The sequence below is a fragment of the Chaetura pelagica genome, unplaced genomic scaffold (genome assembly GCF_000747805.2).
Source record: "Chaetura pelagica isolate M959 unplaced genomic scaffold, ChaPel_1.0 scaffold252, whole genome shotgun sequence".
Classification (NCBI taxonomy): Eukaryota; Metazoa; Chordata; class Aves; order Apodiformes; family Apodidae; genus Chaetura; species Chaetura pelagica.
Window position 1 is genome coordinate 475,005 of NW_009952359.1, and position 13,586 is coordinate 488,590.

The window sequence follows — 13,586 nt, forward strand, 5'->3', positions numbered from 1 at the left end:
TTACTTCATTTTCATGTTGCTGAGGGTTGGTGACTTTATTAGTGGTGGCAGGACCTGTTCTGTGTGACATTTCACATATGTTTGTCAGGGGCAGGATGCCTGACTTTCCTTTTCCGGGGAATGTCCTCTCAGCTGATTTCAAGCCTTTCTTATTTGCTGCAGTAACATTTTTTGTGTTCCTAATGTAGAGTCCTAATGTCATGCTAACTATTCTTCCTCTTCCTTATTTTCTTCCCTAAAGAAATGGGAGCAGCTGTCCCGACTGCAGCGCAGCATCATTCTCTTCCTTTTTGCCTTCTTGGCAGTCTGTGGAGTCATTTCATACACAAGCATGGAGGAGCCATGGAAGAGTATGTGTTTGGCTGGGAATTACTGGCATGTGGTGGTACATTTAAGAAGTTGCTGCTATTCTTGGAACTAATTTTACTTTTTATTGACAATGACTGGATGTGTCCATGAAAGTGCAGTTGGGAGATGATTTTAGGTGATGTGTTTCAATTACTTGTTTCTGCTTAATCAGAAATATTTTTAATATGCCTTTGCATTGTTTTATCTTGACTAGAGCAATATTTTGTTTTTATTTGATTAAGATTTGGAGGCTGTTTATTTGGTGTTTTTTTTTTTATGTTTGTGTGTAGATATTGCTAACCCAAACCTAAACAATAGGATGAGATCATCCTCTCTTGGTTTTGGTTGTCCATCAGATTAGAAATTGCAATCTTTTTCACAATATGAAAGCACATTTACCTTTGATATTATCTTACTGTCTGTATTGAGAAGCTAAAATAATAGCAATTGGGGAAAAAAAAAAAGTGCGCATGTGCCATTTAGCAGCCTCCTTGCATATTAAGGAGAGTGTTGATACCAAAAGACACTTTGACAATTAGTGTGTCTCATCAATGTTTTTGAATTGAAACATTTTTTGGAGGCGCATCTAGTATGTGAATGCTGTTACACATTTCTAGCTGGAGCCTAAACTGTTTATTCCTTGTGCTGAGCAGTTCTGTGTGTCTAGGTCTAATTAACAAATCATTGGATGATCAGAGAACAGAACCAGAAATTCCTGGATTAAAGCTGGCAAATCCAGCTGTTCTACCAGCACCCCAGAAAGCTGATGCCAACCTTGAAGACCACCCAGAACTTTCACCACAGGTACTGTGAGAAGAAATGAGTTTTATATACCTACCAGAGTGTTTGTAAACACTGCAAATATTGCTTGTTTGCAACAGTTGTTGAGGAGAAAGAAGTTATAACTTGCAATAGAAGTCTTCTCTGGGTGGAATTCTCTCCTGTCAAGAAAGGCTTTGGTATAGTGTTTCTTGGCTTTACCCTTTTTTATTTAAGTGTTTAGTTATACTAGTTCTTAATCACTGCTGTACTGAGGAGTGCCAGGACTTCAGGTCACAGTGACCTCTCACTTGAGGCTTCACTTTCCTGGTATGATTGGTTTGGACCTGCAGTGCTCTGGACATCAGCCCTGCTGTTGTGAGGAGCCTAAATAGAGGCCTGGCTGAAAATGAGACATAGGATGCAGTCAGTGTCACAGGAATTGGATTGGCTTTGCTGGGAGCTTGAAAAAACAGCTGCCAACAGCAGAGGCGTGAGTAGGTTTTGAAGGGTTACATTTGTGAGGGATGTGACAGGAAAGAAACGTGAATTGACTGTGTTACTCTTCACATATTGACCTGGTGACTTTGGGGATTCCTAGATAATGAATATGAAAATCTGTATTAAATCTTTCCCTCGTTGTGCACAAAATGCAGATTTATTACTGTACAGTAATTCTTGGTGTTACTTAACACTGCCCTTGTGTAAGGTCTAAAAAGACAGATGTGGTGCCAGGGGACAGGATTTAGTGGTGGATGTGGCAGAGTGGTCCTGTGATACTGTGAAAGTTGGTTTTTTTGCATGCTTTCTGCTAATTCCAATAAAAATTCACTCGGCCTAGTACAAGGCAATCAGATATCTTTACAATCCTTTGGCAATGCCTTTTGTTAAATTACTATCTGGTAGCAGTAGAGGTAGTTTTAAAGTAATTTATCTTAATAAACTTAAGAACTGGATAATTTTACACAAGTTTAAAGCACACCAAAACCCAGGGTCTTTAGCATACCTTCCATTCAGGGCAGAACTTACATGCCTGATACAATATCAAAATAAGATTTATCTGAAATGGTGTTTAATGCTGAAATTATGTTGATTTATGGTTTGAAATTTGACCATTTCTGCAATGTACCAAGCATTGTTTTTTCTGTATTTTCTCAGAAGCCACCAAAACTGCCTCATGTTCGGCGTGGTCCTTCCAATCTGCAGATCAAGCCGCCATGGAGGGATGTGAGGCTGAAGACTCAGCATGGTACCAGCCGAGCTGTAGAAGAGCCAGTCCAAGCTGATAAGGAAGAGAAAACAGAAAAATCTGTTATCAGGTAGAAATGTTCCCAGCAAGTTGCAGTGTTCCCCCCCAGCCCTCCAAGATCCATTAGATGCTGGAGTGAAAATTTTAAGGATGTTCTGTGGTCAGGTTTGAGGTTGATTTCTTTCCTTGCACATATTTTTTCTGAGGCCTGGTCTAACAGCTATTGATACTGCTGTACTGATTTATTTTATTTTCGGTGAATGTGCAGATTTTCTGTTTTCACTCTTTGCATCACAGAACTGCAGAGGATTTGGAGCCCTCCTGGGCTTTTTGTGTTTCTAATGCACCTGGACACTTGTGATGCTCAGGAGATTTCCCAGTGTCTCTACATTCCTACCATTTGTTTTTAGTTCCCACCATTGTAGTAAATATCAATGTACCAGTGTCAATACAAAGATCCTGTCACAAGTGCCTTTGTCCTGGCTCAGACTTGGAAAATGGCAGCAGTGTCAGTATTGGGTTGTGTGTGGCACCACTAAGTACAGTTGTCCCAGGATGAACTGGCAGAAGCTGTAGACGTGTGTGTAGTTGTGTGCATGTAACTGCACGAAGGGTGCTCACTCCCTTCTTACAGGAGGTCCGTCATACAGCTCAAAGTCCCCTTGTGCATTTCTAGTGTTATAATATCCATACTAATATCTCTACTCTGCACTGGTGCTGCTTCACCTTGAGCACTGTGTGCAGTTTTGGGCACTACAATATAAAAAGGACATCAAACTATTGGAGAGTGTCCAGAGGAGAGCCACGAGGATGGTGATGGGTGTGGATGGGATGACTTCTGAGGAGCGGCTGAGGTCACTTGGATTGTTCAGCTTGGAGAAGAGGAGGCTGAGGGGTGAGCTCACTGCAGTCTGTGGCTTCCTCAAGAAGGGAAGCGATGGGGCAGGTCCTGATCTCTTCATTCCTGTGACCAGTGGCAGGACTGGGGGAAATGGCAGGAAGCTAAATCAGGGGAGATTTTGGTTGGATATCAGGAGAAGGTTTTTCACCCAGAAAGTGGTTGAGCACTGGAACCAGCTGCCCAGGGCAGGGGTCACAGCACCAAGCCTGCCTGAGTTCAAGAAGTGTTTGGATGATGCTCTCAGGCACATGGTGTGATTCTTGGGGTGCCCTACACAGGTACAGGAGTTGGACTTGATTATCCTGATGGATCCCTTCCAGCTCAGCATATTCTATGATCTTTTACAGGGAGTCTGTACTGCTGTGATTGTATTTATGCAAAGTTCTTTCCTAAGACATTATTGATCAAAATCTTTTGATTTGGGAGTAACTGAAGGGATGTGACTTAAGTATAGAAAACACCGCTACAAGTTCAGAAGAAGTTCTTAAGATTTGGAAAAGTAGGTCCGGGGTTTTTTTGTATGTTTGTGTCCTTTTCAGCACCATCACAGCATCAGCACTTAAGCTGTTGGGATTTTCTGAAATCTCTCAGAATGACTTGAAGTGTTTTATTCCTGTGCTTCCAGTTACACTGTAACTTGTGGAGTTAGATGGGTGGCAACAGGAGAATTTAGGAGGGTAATGAAAGCTACAGATGTAAAGAATGAAAGTAAGAAATTAAATGATGGGATTTATGTAAGTCATAAGATATAGTGGCTGTAAACAATAGGAACTTTAAAGGTCCTAAAGGCCTGGTTCCCTCAGGAGGCATCTCATGAACTCAAAGCACCGTATCTATATATTAAGCAGCACGATCAAGATTGTTTGATCTTGATATGAACTTGGCTTGACTTGAAGTCTGTTCTGAAAGACTTCTCCTTCAGGAGCTTCTTAATAAAATCTGTAAAAACTGACTTATACATCTGTGGTGGTAGGAAAGGCTTATGGGTAGTAAAGCAAATACATTAAGTGCCTAGTCATAGAATCATAGAATGATCCTGGGTGGAAGGGACCTTGAAGATAATAAAGTCCAATCATAACCTAAATTCCTTTACCATAACCTTATTTACCCGTTCAGTGCTTAAATCATGTCCTCTCTGCTTATTCATTTTTTTTGGTATCACTATTTGTGTGGTAGTCTTTAGTGTCAGTGGCTCCTGTCATAATTTCAGAACTGGTAGGTAACAAAATACTTCTCCTGCAGCATTCTCAGTTGTCTGAATTCTTTGTAGAAGTTCTTTATGAAATTTGGTTGCCAAGATATTTAACCAAATTCCAAGAGCCTGTAAGACACAAAATTTCTGTAGTGCAAATTACTTTCTTTGAACAGAAAAATTACCTAGTGGACAATGTAGTTATTTTGATTCTTGATACAAAATCCAACTCCTGTTTTGGTGAAGTGTTGTGAAAAAAAGAAAATGCAGGGATAATTCTCATCATTTGCTTGACTTCCTGTGAAGCCTTAATTACAGTCCTTTATATTTGCAGCTGGAGAGGAGCAGTGATAGAACCTGACCAAAGCACCGAACCCCCATCAAGTAAAATAAAAGAACCAGAAAAACCTTCATCTGTGGAAGCTGAAGACCAGAAGGAGCCAGGTAAGCAGTACAGTTAATGGTAACTTTATTTCTGTTTGATTTTAAGGTTTAAGTTGTGCCATTCCTCCCCACACACATCTATTAATTTATTTTAAGTAAAGGAAACAGAAAGCATAGGATAGATGATTTACCTAGAACATCCAAGCCTTTCAGTGTCCTTATTCCACCATGACAGCCTTCAGTCAAAATTCTGCAGGAATTGCGGTATCAAATTTCAGTGTTGAATAAAGAATATTCTGATACATAAGTTAAACTTACCTGGTGTGTCCAATGCCCTGGCAGAAACTGTTTACTGTGGCTGCAGTGGGCAGACTCTGTGGCAGTGGGTTGCAGAGTGTGTGTTGGATGTGCTGCTACTTGCAGCTAGTTGCTACCTCTGTCCTCTTCTAAAGTGCTTGTCTGCTTCTGGAGAATGCACTGTGTCCTCTCTGGTGCTATATAAAATGGTACCTGGTCAAGATACTCTGCTCATGTGAGATCCCACCTGGAGTACTGCATCCAGTTCTGGAGCCCTCAACATAGTAAGGACATGGAGCTGTTGGAGAGTCCAGAGGAGGCTATGAAGATGATGGGAGGGCTGGAACAGCTCTGCTCTGGAGACAGGCTGGGAGAGTTGGGGTGTTCAGCCTGCAGAAGAGAAGGCTCCAGGGAGACCTTAGAGCACCTTCCAGTGCCTGAAGGGGCTCCAGGAAAGCTGGGGAGGGACTTTGGACAAGGGTTTGTAGTGAGAGGGCAAGGCGGAATGGACTGAAACTGGAAAAGGGGAGATTTAGGTTAGACATTAGGATGAAATTTTTTCTTGTGAGGGTAGTGAAACACTGGAACAGGCTGCCCAAGGGAAGCTGTGGCTGCCCCATTCCTGGAAGTGTCCAAGGACAAGTTGGATGGGGCTTGGAGCAACCTGGTCTAGTGGGAGGTGTCCCTGCCCATAGCAGGGTAGTGGTTGATCTTTAAGGTCCCTTCCAACCCAAACCACTCTGGGATGCTATGATGTGTGATCAGGACTGGAGCTACCCAGGGGTTATTTATTTCTATGCAAACTTAACTTCATGTTATCTCACACTGTGCATTTTTGCAGCAGCATTGTTACCTCTGAAATTCTGAAACAAGGGGTTGAAAGCAGAAATGTTCCTGATTCTGGACTTGTTTTATTGCTTTCCCAGAAGATAATCTCTTCATGTTGAGTAGACTGTGGAGATGCCCTCAGTTTCACTATATTCTGAATTTTTGGTACTTCTCTTCCCCCATCAGTTTCTTCTCAGCCTGTGCAAAAGAAAATAAAAGAATGTGCTGGAATATTTGTACTAAGTTTTGCTTTTGTTGCTTTTTTCCTTCTCTGTTTATGGAGGGCATGCACTCAATTTTGATCTTGCCCAGCTCTTTGTTTGCCTTAAACTGTTAGAATAATATTGAAAATAAATTTTAGTGACAAATCTTTGAAATAGAGCCTCTGGGATGAGGGAGACACTCCCATTGTTTCTCTAGGAAGTGACAGTTTAAAGAGAGAGGGCTTGAAAGGGACAGTTTTCTTTTTCCATGTTTTTCTGTTTGTTCTGCAAATACAGGGAAAGTTACTTCCTCTCTGAATTCAATGGAACTATTTTTAAGGCTCACCAGATAGCTGTAGGAATTGTTTTTGCAGTTGCTGTCCTGGTGGAGTAAAGATCCTGTTGTTCTGCTTTCTGGGCTCATAGGATTAAGTTCTGATATAAGAAATGTGGCTTATTACAGTGTGATGTATTTGGCTTGTGCTGGATTAATATATCCAGAGTTAATTATTCTGCCTGGTGTTTCCCACTCTAGAAAGCTTTGTTTATGCTTTTGTAAAATTTCAGCTAGTGGGCTTGACATTTTTCATTTTTCATCGTGGATGTGGAACAGAAGCTCAACTTTATGGCAAATTGTAAGCAAAAATTTTCTTCTCATTTTGTATGACATTAAAAACTTAAGAGAGGTAGTTTTATATAACTGATTTTAAATTTAGCAGGAAGCATTGAACAAGACAGGGAAGATGAAGAAAAAATGATATGTGGTAAATTAGCTGAGGATCGTATTGTTAAGCATATGTGTTCAGCAGCTGAGTTGTGGTTGATTTAAGCAATCTTATTTCTGGTATTTCTGGACTTGAAGGTCTTTGAGCTTTAGTGATGCTCACCTAACAAATTTGCATGTGATTCTTTGAATGTTTTTTTTTGCAGAAGTGAATTTTTTTTTGCCAGGGTGATATTGCTGTTTCCACCCAGATGAACTGACCACAAACACCGACCCCACAGAGGAAAGAAAAGAATAATCTGAGGGCGGTTTTTCCATTCCACTGAGCATGTAGTTTGGAAGAAAGGGTTTTTTTGGGTAGAATTGGTCTAGCTGCATGACTCCTGGGCAGGAGACCTGAGCAAGGTGCTGTTTGCCTTTTGCAGTGCCCATCAACGACCGTCAGGTGGCTGTGATCGAAGCCTTCCGACATGCCTGGAAAGGGTACAAGGACTTTGCCTGGGGCCACGATGAGCTGAAGCCTTTGTCCAAGTCCTACAGCGAGTGGTTTGGACTTGGGCTTACCTTAATTGATGCCTTGGATACCATGTGGATTTTAGGCCTAAAAGAAGGTATTTTTTTTTTCCTTTCATAATTTTTTCCCTTCCTTTATATTCTATGCAGGCAGCATGAGTTCAGAGTTCTTTGAGGGGGAATATTTATTACATATGGCCAGTAAGTTTAGCTTCCCTGTGAGGGTAAATACATATATATAAATAATATTTATAAAAATAAATGTTATAAAGCTCCCAATGATATTTAAGGACACCATTTTTCTTGCAATAGAATTTTGAGCCAGAAAAACCCTGCTCTCACATATAACAGTGGATGTATCTGCTAGAATCTCAGGAATGGAGGAGTAAGCCTCTTGGATTTTGTTTCTGTGCTAAACCCCCAGTGCTCTCTTTGTGCCATTGTAAAGCAAATGTAGGATTTCTACCTGTCAGTCTTTGGTAGTTGGCCTGAAAGTTCCCAGGTTGACACCTAATATCAATATTTCATATTTGGATTTCAGAAGGTTGTTTCTGTAAGGAATCAGTGGATGGAGAAGGGGAGTGTTCAGTACCTCCTTCCTGACTACTTTGCTGTCTGTATTTTTTAACAGTTGTTCTAGAAATTACTGTGTTAGAAAACTTCTAAACAACTTTTCAAAACTAAGCCAAAAATTCTGCAATTCTGTTGCAAAAAACTTGCTTAATCAGTATTTAAGAGGCTTGGTTTGTGGCTGGGTGTCTTTTTTTATGTGGTGCAGGGTTTGTTTTTTGTTGTTTGTTTTGGGGTTTTTTTAGCGGTATTAAAAAATTTCTGGAACTGTATCTGTTTAACCTTGGTAGATAGCCACCTTTGTAAACTTTTGTCAATAATCCAGTTTTATGTGCCAAGATAGGAAGAACAGAGCTGCTAGTAAGGGGAAAATAAAGTTCTTCACAGTTCTGTGTCTTCTGTGTTTGAAGTTGGTGTAAAATATTAAATGAAACAACTCCCTATTGTGTCTGCAGCTCTAGGCCCGAGGAGGTTGTCTTGGAAGTTACATCAATTTGATAGTGTGATGCTTTTATTGTTTTGTTGTGTTTTTCTCATAAAAAATGGATTGTGAACTGTATAGAGCTTTTAAAAGTATTTTTAAAGTATTTTATATCAGCTCTTGCTAATCAGCCTTAGAAAGCTCCTGGGGTTTCTTCTGAATAACAAATGCAGTATAAAGAGAAGCTCTGTTTGCAGTCGTGAGATTGCCAGTCTTTCTTGTAAACTGATGAGTGCGAATGCTTCTGTGAAAGAGGCCCCCACCTTTTCTGCTGTACTGCTGATAGTGCTGATATCCCACAGGGGAGATCTTGCTGTGGTTCTTTTCAGTCTACTCAACATCCACCATTACACACCATTCAAGATGTTTCTTTGTCATGAGGACACAGAGTCATCCTTTTGCTTTAGAGTTCATCTCCTGTGGATCACCTGCCATTTATGGTAGCCATGCTAAAATGGCATGGGTTTTTTTACATTCCTTTTTTAATTAATAATGTGATAAACATTTTTGTTCCTGGATAAAAAACCCAACCTGTGGACTATGGGAATTTTATCAGTTAAGTGCTGAAGTAGGAGGCAGGCTGTCCAGGACATTGCTAAACTAATGGCTGTTAACTGCAAATGTTATCTGTTATCTACCAAAAGAACACCTTTGGTTTAAAAAGATTTGATTAAAGTTCAGAAGGCTTTTGTGGATGGACTTAAAAGATCTCGATTTCTGGACTGTTTTAATGAAGAATTCCTCAATTTCTTATCTTTTTTTTTTTTTTTTTTTTTTAGATTATGAAGAACATTTTATTTTAGTGGGTATTTCTGTCTGTATGCACCTGTGTGGTGTATGCTGTTAAGAACTAATGGTAGTCAGACTTCTCCCAGGATGTGCTTTTCATTTTAGTTTTCCACCTGAAATTATACTGTCTTATACTGTAGGCAGATAAGAGTAACCATCCTGGTTATATGGAGTATTTTTGTCTCTAGTCTAGTTTTTGGAACATGCCAGAAGTTCATGACCCTTTATACTTTGCAGAGTTTGAAGAAGCAAGAAAATGGGTAGCAAACGATTTGGTATTTGATAAAAATGTGGATGTGAACCTCTTCGAGAGCACAATTCGGATCCTGGGGGGCCTGCTGAGCACCTACCATCTCTCAGGAGACAGCCTCTTCCTGGAAAAAGCTGTGAGTGACTAGTCTTATAAATGCAACTGGAGCAGGTATTCAATATTGGACAAAGTTGAGGAATTTTCATCAGAAAATTCAATGTTGCTGGTTTTTAACAGCTTCATATTTAAAGGGAATGGGATTTACCATTAATCTTTTAAGCATGCACTATTTACTCCCTGGATAACCTCAAAGCCCTGCTGTGTGTTATCAGGAATTCATCTATACCTGTTACCCTGCTGATGAAGATAAAAGGATAAAGGATAAAAGATAAAGGAGGAAAGAAATGGTTGACAAAGAGTAATATTTGTACTTAGTCACCCTTTCTGTGTATCTCAGCAGCATCAGCCACCTCTTTAGGTTAGCTAGATGCTGTCAGTGACTTCAGAGTTACCTCACATTGCATGGAGATAGCAGACTGAAATGAGGTTTGCAGTGCTAGGAAGAAGTTAGCAATTCTGTAGGACCTCAGTCGGCTTGAGTAGTGGGCTTGTGCAAAGTGCATGAAGTTCAGCAAGGCCAAGTGCAAGGTTCTGCACCTGGGTCAAGGCAACCCCATGCACGAATACAGGATGGGAAGAGAAAGGATTGAGGGCAGCCCTACAGAGAAGGACTTGGGGGTGACAGTGGATGAGAAGCTCAACATGAGCCAGCAATGCGCAATTGCAGCCCAGAAGCCAGCTGTGTCCTGGGCTGCATCAAAAGAAGTTTGGCCAGTTGATCAAGGGAGGTGATTCTCCCTATCTACTCTGCTCTTGTGAGACCCCACCTGGAGAACTGTGTCCAGTTCTGGAGCCCCCAACATAAAAAGGACATGGAGCTCCTTGAGCATGTTCAGAGGAGGGTGACAAAAATGATCAGATGGCTGGAGCAGCTCCCCTATGAAGACAGGCTGAGGAAGTTGGGGTTGTTCAGCCTGGAGAAGAGGAGGCTCCAAAGTGACCTTATAGCAGCTTTCCAATACCTGAAGGGGTCCTACAAGAAAGGTGAGGCAGGACTTTTTGCACAGGCATGTAGCGAGAGGACAAGGGACAAAGGGTTAAAACTTGCAAAGGGGAGGTTTAGGTTAGATGTTAGGAGGAAGTTCTTTACTGTGAGGGTGGTGAGACTGGAACAGGTGGCCCAGGGACGTTGTGAAAGCCCCATCCCTGGGAGTATTCAAGGCCTGGTTGGATGGGGCTTGGAGCAACCAGATCTAGTCGGAGGTGTCCCTGCCCATGCAAGGGGTTTGGATCTAGATGATCTTTAAGGTTGCTTCCAACCCTAACCTTTCTATGATTCTATGATTCCTGTGAATAAATTCATGACCCTTTTTAATTCTGGGCCTTCTCACACCATCTAAAACTTTGCTGCTATTCTCTGTTTTTCTGTCTGCCTAGTGAAAGAAAATTCAAAGGGGTGGGTGGGTGTGTCTGTATTTATTTTTTTTGTTTTATCTTTCTTTGACTTGTGCCCTTTGCTTTTCTTTAGAAAGACATTGGGAGCAGGCTCATGCCAGCATTCAAGACCCCCTCCAAGATACCATATTCTGATGTCAACATCGGCCGGGGCACTGCGCACCCCCCTCGCTGGACATCTGACAGCACTGTGGCAGAGGTGACCAGTATTCAGCTGGAGTTTAGGGAGCTCTCTCGTCTCACTGGAGATGAGAAGTTCCAGGTATGGAAGAATCAGTTGATATTTTTTTCTTTTTCCACCTCTCTACAGTTCCACCACTGACTCTTCATCAATATGTGTGGTCTCTTTTAGTCTTTAAGTGATGTTAAATCAGTTGTGAAACTCTAGATGAGGGAAGGAAAAGAAACAAAGTAGTTCCAATTATTTTCTGAAATACTGAGTAGTGGAGGTGAATCATTATTTTTCTCCCTCAGAAACAGCTTTTGATCTAAAAAGACCCCACAAAATAATAATAAAAAAAAGAAACAGTAAAACCACACAAAACAAAACCAAAAATAAACACCACCTCTGCCTTTGCCCAACCCCTGTTTTTTATCATTGACATTTTTGTTTGACACTATGTTGTCAGATTTTGTAAAAATATGAAGCTGAATGGGGGACTGTGAAACTCCCTTCCTAATGTTCTTGGAATTCTGTATGTGGTTTCTTGATGCCATTATCTAACTGTGAAGAACAAAACCTTGGTGTTGCCAGCCAAGGAACTAAAATGTGAGTCACTAGGTAAGGATCTGACAGCAGGTCACAGTACAAGGAAAAGTTAGTGGAAACATAATGCCAGAGAACATAATATTTTCCACTCCTTTTTGCTTGGCGATGTTGTTTTATTGTTTTAAACTTTCTCCACAGCTCAGGTTTTGAAGAGTGCAGTTATTTCAATAAGGTATTTTAGCTCGTCTTCTACTTTGTAAATAAGAGTAAGTCAGGTCATGGTTCTGTGCTATAGCACTAGCTTTCAAGTGGGCTTCCTTGAGGGAGAGGAAGTAGTTATAATTATTTCAGAGGTACTTAAATGTACCCAGAACATCGTATTTTGTGAGTTAGAAAGTTTATAATCCTGTATTTAATATATTGTGTGAGCTGAAGTTGATGTCCCTGCTGCTAATTAGAGGAAGAATAGTGAAAGATTTGTTACTGGCCTGAAGTCACTAGCCAGTTTGATGCATCATCTATTCCTGTAATTTGTTTCCTTTTTTCTTTCTTTCAGAAAGCTGTAGATGATGTGATGAAACATGTTCACACCCTCTCAGGGAAAAATGATGGACTAGTGCCTATGTTCATCAACACCAACAGTGGACAGTTCACTCACTTGGGTGTCTACACTCTTGGAGCCAGAGCTGATAGCTACTATGAGTATTTGCTCAAGCAATGGATTCAGGGTGGGAAAAAAGAAAATGAGTAAGTTTTTCCCACTTATCATGTCGATGTGAGAATTATGTGAGCTGTAAACTTTCTTTTGCAGTTTGTTGCTTAAAGAAAAATGTGTGTGCCAAATACCACTGTTTTTATAACCAAACAAGAGGGACCTGTGGTAATTTGATGTAAAAACAGAATGAGAGGCTTGATCTCAAAGCTCAAAAAGCTTTTCTTCCTCAGCACATCAGATGTAAGGAGTGTCACAGACAGGAGAAGAGAATTAAATATTTGCAGTAAACATGGAGTATAATTAGACACTTCTGAAATACTGATGAGGCTTCAATTCACCAGCAATGTCTAGTTTGTCTCTGGATTTGTTAGTGACAGGTAGTTGAGATGGGAAACTTAATCTGTGAAGAGCAGTTTTCCTTGAGAAGAGAAGACTAAGAGGGGACCTTATTAATTTGTACAAATATCAGAAGGGTGGGTGTCAAGAATGGGTCAGTCTCTTTTCAGTGGTGCCTGTGAGAGGACAAGCGGAAATGGCATCAAGTGACAACACAGGAAGTTCCACCTCAACATGAGAAAGAACTTCTTTACTGTGAGGGTGACAGAGCCCTGGTACAGGCTGCCCAGAGAGGTTGTGGAGTCTCCTTCTCTGGAGACTTTCAAGATCCGTTTGGATACATTCCTGTGTGATCTGCCCTGGGTGCTCCTGCTGCATCAGAGGGGTTGGACTTGTTGATCTTCAGAGGTCCCTTCCAACCCCTGTGATTCTCTGATTCTTAGAAAGGAGTCTGAAGTTTGAAGTTTGTGTAAAATTGCTTTAGATCCCTTCTCTTTGTTTTATCTGCATTGGTTAGGTTGAAGAGAATGTTTGCAAGGAGCAGAGGAATTTAAGATGTTGGAAATATGTTCCTTTAAAACAAAGCAAAAGAATTCAAGTAGTTTTTGCTTACGAGCTAATTATGTTGGACTTGTTGTGTTGAGTGGTTTGATGCATACAGAGCAACAACATGCCTCTGAGCCATTTCTTTGTACCAGAGCAAATGCCAAGGAAGTTTGCATCATTGCTTTTTCTAAGCCACAACTCCCTGTCAAATGACAAGTGTTGTCTTTGGGACCATGAATGGTGACATTTTTTAAGCCTCAAAATGCAATTGTTCAGC

The 13,586-nt window shown here is 40.8% G+C and overlaps 1 protein-coding gene across 1 annotated transcript in view; it reads left to right on the forward strand.

Moving 5' to 3' along the window:
* Positions 1-244: 244 nt before the first annotated feature.
* Positions 245-13,586, forward strand: part of MAN1B1 (mannosidase, alpha, class 1B, member 1) — a 21,135-nt gene continuing 7,793 nt past the window's right edge. Inside the window, exons 1-8 of the mRNA XM_010007874.1 lie at positions 245-350; positions 1,016-1,152; positions 2,266-2,426; positions 4,784-4,893; positions 7,311-7,496; positions 9,476-9,624; positions 11,077-11,265; positions 12,269-12,459. Coding sequence (XP_010006176.1) covers positions 332-350; positions 1,016-1,152; positions 2,266-2,426; positions 4,784-4,893; positions 7,311-7,496; positions 9,476-9,624; positions 11,077-11,265; positions 12,269-12,459 — 1,142 coding nt within the window. The 5' untranslated portion in view covers positions 245-331. The remainder of the gene's footprint in view (positions 351-1,015; positions 1,153-2,265; positions 2,427-4,783; positions 4,894-7,310; positions 7,497-9,475; positions 9,625-11,076; positions 11,266-12,268; positions 12,460-13,586) is intronic.